Source organism: Primulina tabacum, chromosome 4, assembly GCF_025594145.1.
Source record: "Primulina tabacum isolate GXHZ01 chromosome 4, ASM2559414v2, whole genome shotgun sequence".
Lineage (NCBI taxonomy): Eukaryota > Viridiplantae > Streptophyta > Magnoliopsida > Lamiales > Gesneriaceae > Primulina > Primulina tabacum.
This window is the reverse complement of record NC_134553.1, coordinates 46,724,062-46,733,527: the sequence shown is the minus strand read 5'-3', so window position 1 is coordinate 46,733,527 and position 9,466 is coordinate 46,724,062. Positions and strand designations below refer to the sequence as shown.

The 9,466-nt window shown below is 32.9% G+C and overlaps 1 protein-coding gene across 1 annotated transcript; it reads right to left on the bottom strand.

Annotated features, from left to right (window-relative positions):
• Positions 1 to 312: 312 nt before the first annotated feature.
• Positions 313 to 4,858, bottom strand: LOC142543503 (beta-1,3-galactosyltransferase GALT1-like). The gene is made up of 8 exons (XM_075650805.1): positions 4,747 to 4,858; positions 2,770 to 3,528; positions 2,414 to 2,643; positions 2,046 to 2,327; positions 1,552 to 1,680; positions 1,292 to 1,471; positions 1,091 to 1,198; positions 313 to 846 (listed from the first exon to the last, which is right to left on the bottom strand). Exons 1-8 carry the CDS (start codon positions 4,820 to 4,822, stop codon positions 640 to 642), a joined length of 1,971 nt encoding a protein of 656 aa, XP_075506920.1. The 5' UTR covers positions 4,823 to 4,858; the 3' UTR covers positions 313 to 639.
• Between the last annotated feature and the right edge of the window lie 4,608 nt (positions 4,859 to 9,466).

Genomic DNA, 9,466 nt, shown 5'->3' with positions numbered 1-9,466 from the left:
TGCAAACCCGTTTATGCTTGATCAACATGTAGTGACTAGCGATCTTAACACGAAAATTTGTATTTTTGGGCTCTGTATTTGTATGCTTCTTCACCCTTGAGCTATTATACCAGGTTTGCGTGAGGGCTGGGTTTGTGATAGAAGTTTCTATCTTTGTATACAAGAATGAATGATGTAGTTCATTAATTATAAAATAATAGCATACATGATAATGATCTGAAAACTCTATTGTGTTGGCGTCAAAATAGATAGCAGATATAGGTAAAATCATGGAAGTTTAAACTGTTTGGGTGCAGCAAAATACACAACCAATGAAGAATAAACAAGAGATTGTGTTTATTTATATATCAAAATAAAATAGTATGGGGCAGGGCGGCCATGATGTTTCCGGCTACCCGTGAGAAACTCCTATAATAAATAGCCAAAATGTCGTATCTTTCGTGTTAACAGTAACTTGGTATGACTCGAACTCGCAACTTAAATCATTGATATATTTGGCTTGCCAATGGAATCTTTCCTGAGCCAATGTTCGCTCACACATTTGATCCGTTAGTAGTCACCTTTCCCTAGAGGTAATGTATAAAAAATCTTTGTTCCAGCATGATTGAATGATCTTCCATCATCATCAACCTATTCGAGTTAATTGCTACAACATATAGCGAGGTTTTTCTCTTGAATCTTCTTCCACAAACACAGCAGCTCCCCAGGACTTTGTCGGTGGGCAACAACATAGCCATCTTTGCAGTCATAAAAAATCCTATCATCCTTCTCATATCTGACTTGTAATCCCTTGTTCTTCATATCTAAAATCCAGATTCCCATTGCAACATCTTCTAGCTTGAACATCTGCATGCAATTACATGACCATTAATACTTAAAACAAATACAAAACAAACCCCTTTGAATGAATTTTAACGTTCATCTCAAATCTTCTAAAATCCTGTTGCTAGATCTCCTATACACCGAATCTGCATGGTCATGATCGCGTCGTTTTTGTGAAAGGAATACTTATTTAGTGTAACAAATAATACAGCATCAGTCACTTGTATAATAGAGTGAGAAATCTAGCAGCGATTCCTTTTACTCCTACCTTAAGCTGACCCTCCCGGTGTTTCTTGGAAACTGCCTCTGCGATATCCTTTGATACGACATAACCAGGACCAGATGCCCAAGGGGGGTACTTGTCATCAGGCCATTCCTTGTAGTAAGTTCGATAAGAAGAGGTCAGAACGACCATTTCATTGCATGATTCAGTCATTAAATGTGTTACTTAAATCAGTTGAACAGATACCTCAAGAGTAGTATACCACTTGCTAGCAGGTTCTCGATGAGGCTCTAAATTAGAATATATGAGACCATATAGCAAACCATGAGTCACATTGATTCTGTCCAAGGTATTTAATACTTCATCGACACGAACAAATGAATCGTCATCCGTCTTCATAATAAACTTGGCTGAAACAACATCAGTCTGTTGAAGAGTTTAGAATAAGTAGGGCTCTATAGGTGGAACAGTCAGCTCCATAAGCAAGAAAAGAGAGAAGATTTTACCCCATAGATGCAGATTGCTATTGTCTTCCATGTGATGAGGCTATAATTGTCGACAAAAGGCATCAATTGGATGTCTTCAAAAGTTTGCGCCTCGTCCCAGAGCTCTTTATTTACAGTATGGTTCTTATTCTGCAAAATACATGCTGTATTTTTAATAACCAGACTTAATTCTAACTGATGGTGCTTTGAACTTGTATTAGTTTCTGTCTAACAGGAATAATACTGAATATTGCTCCAAGACGTGAGGATCTTGATTCAGTCTAAAAAATGTGTTTCTTGACCTACTAAATCCTTCTCTTTTTTTAACTAGCACTTTTCAGATGTTTGAGAATCAGGAGCAGAAGCCCTTTTTCTGCCTTATTGTTTATTTGAAACTTTTGAAGAGCTTTTTGGGGAGCAAAAAACCAACAAATTATCACTGTATTAAAAAAACCCGTCCTCCTAAAAAGAAAGTGGTTTCTTAAAAAGGCTTATCCATCTGGTTGCACTCTTACCAGGCCAACGAAGAATCGAACTGCAACTTTTCCAGACCGGACTGCAGGATACTGCATCCATGTTCTCCGAACTGCCATTCTACGCCTCAAATTGTTGGGAGTAGACAAAACTCCAATAAAGAGATTTAGTTCAGTTTGTGGAGGTAATGTAACCGGTTTAAGTGCATTCATGTCAGTTGTATGTTCCAAAAAATCTAATGTTGGCAAATCAGAGGCAACCATTGAAATCACATTCACATCCCCGGAGATCCTTATTTTTCCAACAAGCCATGGCTCCAAAGCCTGCATGCACAGTGGATACAGGTGAATCATACATCAGCAAATAGAAAATATCGTGTCCAAGGGCCAAAGGAGGTTAGAAAGATTACTTCATGGAAAGCAAATGAAGTCACGTGATTTCCATCTACCATCATATGAATTCCCTCTGAACCAATTCTGACTGTAGCAACAACCAAATCGTTTTGTTTGAAAGGGAAATGTTTTCTTGGTTCCCCATCATAAACCATAGAAGTATTTGTCGATCCATTGTTTTGATTAGTTCTGATGGTGTGGTTATAATCATTGCCCCACAACTTGTCACACCGGTCTAACTCATCCACTATTATTATAGTGAAAGCAGTATCACCCACCACATGCAACAAAAGATTTCAGTTTAGGAGGATCAAATATGGGTCAGGGCAAGTATAATATAGTTGAAGAACATGTTCTATGAAGCCAAATGTACCTTTTGTTATATTTTCTTGAATTGCAGATGTGCAGTGCTCCTCTTCACCCCAGCCATGTGCAACAATCCACGTGTTTTGACTAATAACAAGATCCTCAGATATATTATCTCTGTGAAAGGTCACATTATATTGCAGAATAATGGGAGGATCTGGTTCCCCTGGAAGCTGTTCACCAATCAACTCAACTTGAAAATTACCAGAAGGGATGCTTATAAAAGTGATTGAAGAACCTTGAGTCAAACCACAAGGAACGTGCAGTTTAAAGCCATTTTCTTGAACTTCTGAAGCAGTCATGCTACTCAAAAAGCGAGGACACTGCTTCACTTTCCAGACTTTCTCAGGTAAACTTCCATTATTCTCACGTTTTTCGTTTTCAACAGATATCATAAGCTTTTGCCATGCAATAACACCAGCCTTAACTGCTTCACTTGCTTTAGGTAAGAACTGATCATGCACAGTGAAACGTGTGAATCGCCTCCATGCTTGCAAGGAACTTTGTTCTTCGTTTGACAGGATGCTTTGAGCAAAGATTAAATCTGACGATATAGCTTCATCAGGAATCCCTTGAGAAGTGTTTTCCGGATTAAAACGAGCAGGTGAAGGACCAGGGATTTCCCAGTCGAGGGGATGCGTCGTGTTGAAGTTTGGAGGAACATGAAAAAAGCCCTTCTTGATGGGATTTTTTACCACAAAACATCCAATAACAAATAACAGCAACAAGAATATGTTTAAAGTACCACTCCTCCATGTCTTCATCTCTGTTTTCTAATGGCATTCATCAATGTATCATATCAATCCAAGAATGTCGCACCTAAAACTAATTGTTAAAGCACGTAGAGAGTGGAGGAACAAAATCAGTTTGTTATTGAAGTGAGCTCTCTGATGTGTTGTTGCAGATACAATGCTATATATACTCTTCGCACACCAACTGTATAAGCGTGAATCACAAAGACACTAGTTAATAGAAAACACGAAACGCGACTTATGTTATGCTATACAACCAACACTAATCAGCCAATTTCTTCTGTTCTCAACAGCGTTTCTTTCACCTGTATATACATCTTCTATTGGTAAATGTTACACAATTTTGAGACGTGAAATTCGCGGTAAAGTTTAACAAGTTGTTTGAATGGGGAAATCATCTTAACAAATTCCATCTGGATATTTACTTCGATTTGTTTAGGACAGATTTTAGAACTTTTAAAGACTTCGTCATCTTAATCCAAGAATTCAAGATTCGAGCAATAATGAATACTGTTCTCCCTCTCTATTATTGAAACATTAATACTTCTACATGTCAACAGAAAAAAAAAAAAAAGAGAGACGACCTCTCCTACTTCCTTCGTCAATCGTCAATGCACATGGTTTTACCACAAAATTTGAGATGCAACAGAAAACTTAAATCGTCAACACAATGCAAACAACCAAAGCTACGTTAAAAACAAATTCTTTTAAAATTTAATGGATTTTTTTAAAAAAATATTTACAACCCCATTTTATTTTAATGCATCAAGAAGAATAATTTCACTTCGCAGAAGCAGATATAATTTTTTTTTCCAAAAAACCCACGATTTGTTTTCGGAGAATCTCCAAGATTTTCCAAGAACTTACACAATCTAAATCCTAAACTTGATCTAAACATAAACTCACATTACACTTCAAGATCCAAAAAACTCAGGGCTATGAACTCAGACAAGAAACATCAACACATAAATGATTAGATTTTCTGCAAGCAATCAACTCAGAATATTTATATCTAACTCGAGAAACATGAACACATAAACAAATCATGTGAATACTTTGCACAGGCAAGCAAGAGCGACTGAAGTCCGAAGAAATCTTAGTACATTGTACTGATTATTACACTTCAAAAAGAAGAAAAACAGAATATTAGACCTTTGTGATTAAATCTATAAAAAAATGTGTTGTAGGTGGTGTTTAACATAAATAGTCTACAATACGAAATGTAGACGTACCTTTTAAGTTCAAAACTTTGAGAAATTGGTTTCGAGCTTTAATGGAAGAAATATGAAATAAGTGAAACGTTAGCATGTGATAATTTTTGCTTTTTGTCTTCTTTACTAATTGGCGCTGTCGGTGGTATTGGTTTATGTGTATTTTCTTTTCTCCTTGATATATATAAACTATTTTGATACAAACTGGTGATAAATGACTACATTAACTATTTTACATGATTCAGCTAAAAAGTCGAATATTTAACTGAATTCACTTAAATATACATTTTATTTTCAAAACTATTTAACTGAATAAAATTTAAAAAAATTATGTTTATTTAAAAATATATTATAATAATTATCATGCTCTTTAAATGTATACAAATAGTATAAATTATTAATTAATACAAATATATATATAATTATATCTCAATAAATAAATCATATATAAAAAATGTTTTAATCTATTAATAAAATAAAATATTATGTTTATATTTTGTATTGATCATGATCTACTGATATTTTGGGTCTGTAGTCAAATCTTTCACAATGTCTCGTGTATCATTGCTCACAGTCTTATTCAACTTCTAGTTGTGGTCTCTCTCGCTTTCTCAGCACTCGAACCTAACCTATGTATTTGAGTATTCCATGTCAAATACACAGGTTCTTTGATTGCGAGTGCCCGTTATTGACTTGGAGGTAATCAATCTGAGTGCTGTTGAAGATGAGAGAAATTATTGTCAGGAGTATATAATATTATGAGTAATGGATACATGAAATATAGTGAACGATGTGATTGCATGCCCAAAATATCCATAGGTTCATGGTCATTACATATTTAAATTAACATACAAGTGTAAAAATCACAAAACTTATTGTAAATGTCTAAATCAAGTTCAAACTTTTGGCAGGTTGGTGGGATATTTTATGTATGTTCTTCTCGGTGCTCTAGTCACCATGTGCGACCGATTTTTTCTTCGAGATATTTGCGTTTTCATGATATACAGCTTTTATGTTCAACTTTTTTTTTCGAATTTTAATGCATCAATATCGGATTTTGAAAATCTAAGATTCTTATTATGATTGTTTTTGTCGTTCGAAAACAGTACATTTAGGCTCCAATGACATATATTTATTTTATTTTATTTTTATTAATATATTAAAATACTTTTTAGTTGCACATCTATAGTACGGTTAATGAGATCCTACATATGTGGGCACTACCCTCACTTCATTTCAACGGGTAAGAATCTTGTCACACATACAATTTCAAAAAAATAAAAAAGTTGGTCATATATATGCATGGGCAAATCTTGGTCATCCATCCTATCATGGGGACAATGGTCACATGTGTTGGATGAAATAAACCCTATAGTACCCATATAAGCGCAGTTCGGAAGCTCCGAACTAACTTCTGTTATACGTGTCATGCTCGTCTTGAAACCTCATTGGACCATGGATATCGGAACCTCCGATCGGTGGTTCAAAAGGTCCGATCGATACTTATTGGACGCTTTATGTTGTAAGGGCACCCACAATATAACACCCATTTAACACCTCCTATCAATTATGAGTGGGCGAACACCCCTCTATCAGTTTATTTTTTTAAAAAAATTAAACAATTAGTGACGGTATTTGAAAAATCCGTCGTAAATTTGCGACGGTTTTTGAAAACAGCGATAAAAACCGTCGCTGTCACGCGGACCACTCTTGTTTTGAAATAATTTATTATTTTCCACGCGGACCCCACGCGTATTTAAAATAATTTTTTTTATATAAAATTTTTTTCTTAACGGTAGGATTTTTTTGTTTTTAAATTTTTTTTTCAATTATTTGTAACGGCTAGTTAACGGCTAGTTTTAAATGTCTTCTATAAATACCCACAAATTTGTACACATATTTTCATTCCAACTCACTACAATCTCCAATTATACTCTCTAATATTCTTCCATCTATTTTTTTGAAGTTCCAAAAATCTTATTTTCTATCCGAAATGGATGAAAATAATAAGGCATTTTTTACAAATTTCTTAAATTCTACAAAGACCGTCCAATGTTTACTCCACAGTCCACTGATCACTATGTTGCCACAAAGAAGACGAAGACTTCAGAGTCGAGAGCAAGCAACACCTCGTCTAACCAAGAGGTGAGCATAGATCTGGATGATGAAGATACTCGTCCAATGGGACAAAAGACAGCGAAAAGAAAGGGAAAAGACAGAGTCAAATCGACTATAGATGATCTTACAGTAAACTACAACAATATTTGCGCAAAGTTCACCGAGTACACAAGCGTGAAGAAATCCGAAGTTGATCTGAAACAAAAACAACTCGAAGTAGAGGAGATTAAGGCAAAAGCTGCTTTGTCCAGATCTGAAGCTAAGAATCGACGCTTGAAATTGAAGGAGTACGAAATCTTGAACAAAGACACCTCACAGATGATAGAGGAACATCTTATCATACATGAATGTCTATGCCAGGATATTAAATCGAGATGAAATATCTAAACAATTTACTCAACGTTCATTTTCCATTATTATTATTATATTTGTAATTTCGATTAATGTGATTTTAATTTATTATCATTTTTACAAAATTGTATTTGTCAAATATCCGTTGAAAACTAGCCGTTGCAAAGTAGTCATTGCAAAGTAGCCGTTGAAATATCTACTTTATTTAATAAATATATTTTAAAAAACATTAATATTATATTTTTAAATTAATAAAATTATTTTATTACGAAGTTAGATTATTTTAAAAATTAGATTAATGATTTAAATAATGTAAAATATATTTAAAACATATTTCTTTAATATGAAAAAATTTAAAGATGAATGAGTGGACTGTGGGACCCATGAATAATCAGTTATAATGTTAATAGGAATGTGGGTAAAATAGATATGTTGTTATAATGAGTATGTGGCAGTGGACCTCAGAGTCGGGTGCTCTAATAAAGTTATCACATGCAATCCACTAGCCGTAAACATGAACATACATTACTTTAAATCAATCTACAATAACTCACTAAAAAAATAAACAATATTTTCCATAATTTTTTCAATTTAAATAAATATTTTAATTATTTTCACAACCAAAACATATATGGTCGGTCAAGTTGATTTTTTTTAAAAATAATAATAATATTGCTACTAATATTTTCCTTTTATTACCAACTTTATTTTGATAATTTGCAATTTCGGATATCAATCCTAGCTCATAAACTCTCAAAATGGCCGTGAAAATTTTATTTAAAATAAAATATTGGCGATCAAAATAACAATCTTAATTAAGACTATTACATATATTGGACAATAAAATTTTGAAAAAATAATATATATTATAAATTATAACATAAATATAAATATAAAATAATTAAAATCGCAACACCCATTGAAATAAGTAGTAGACATTTTCTCGGCGTGATTTGACTCTTGGTTTGTTGAGCTTATTTTTAAGATTGCCCTATATTCCATCCGCTGACGACGCCGCATCATGAGCTGACCACTATTAAATTTTTATATTATTTGGTTTGATTTACAAAATCTGTACTTTGGAATAAAAAAAAACAATGTAATTTTCATGCCGTCCTCGAAAAAATATTGAACAGGTATCTTATGAGACGATCTCACAAATTTTTATCTATGAGACATGTCAACTTTACCGATATTCACAATAAAAAGTAATATTTTTTTCATGGATGACTCAAATAAAAGATCTTTCTCACAAAATACGACTCGTGAGACCATTTTACACAAGTTTTTACACTTATTGTATCTCAACATATATAAAATAAGAGTTAGTCTCTTGCGAGACGGTCTCACGAATCTTTATCTGTGAGATGGGATCAACCCTACCGATATTCACAATAAAAAGTAATATTTTTTCATGGATGACCCAAATAAGATATCCGTCTCACAAAATACGACCCGTGAGATCGTCTCACACAAGTTTTTGTAAAGCTTGCCAATAAAATATAAATATTTTTTTGAAAATAATTTATTATTATTACATGTTCTGAAATTAAAAAAAGAGACGCGTTTAATGGATTTGACCGTGGACATTGATAATTGAGGAGCCAAAATGAGTCATTAGCAAAATTGGTCAGATGAGCCAAATGAGTATTACAAGTTACAACAATGAAATTTCTTATTGATATATTAATATTTCTAAACTAGCTTGTCAATATTACTGTCTTTACTTAATTTTTAGTGCCATAATTTTTTTTAAGGTTGTGACATATTGCCCATTTTTTTTCTTTTATAAAAAATAGATTATTTGCTTTCAGCTACGCATTTGATACTTTTCTCTCTTATCAAACGTAAAAATTATAACATATAAAGATAAGTGAATATCAAATATATGAAGTATATGGAAAATGAATGCAAATTATCCCGAAAAATTACATCTTAAAGTATAAAAAAAGTGATTTAATTTACTCTATGAATCACACTCGACTCACTAACCCTGCGTTTATTATACTAAGATAAGAAAATCAAAGGCCAAGAAAGAGTTATACCAACGGACAAGTAAGAGATAAGTCATATGTAATTAATAGTAAATTACAATTTGCCATATTTCATGTATTTAATTTAATTCATCAACATATTATATTTATTCAAACATGTGTTATGAAAAAAAGGAATTTTTCCTCAAATTTTGTGCAGTAATGAGAATCCAGTATCAAAGGGAATTAAATATATATATATGTATATTTTGAAATAGATATATTATGTAAATATATAT

Coding starts and splice junctions, on each gene's coding strand:
- LOC142543503 (XM_075650805.1), bottom strand. CDS start 4,822: ATGCTAACGTTTCACTTATTTCATATTTCTTCCATTAAAGCTCGAAAC. Junction 2,328..2,413: donor CTTCATTTGCTTTCCATGAA/GTAATCTTTCTA, acceptor CTGTGCATGCAG/GCTTTGGAGCCATGGCTTGT. Junction 847..1,090: donor ACCGGGAGGGTCAGCTTAAG/GTAGGAGTAAAA, acceptor AATTGCATGCAG/ATGTTCAAGCTAGAAGATGT.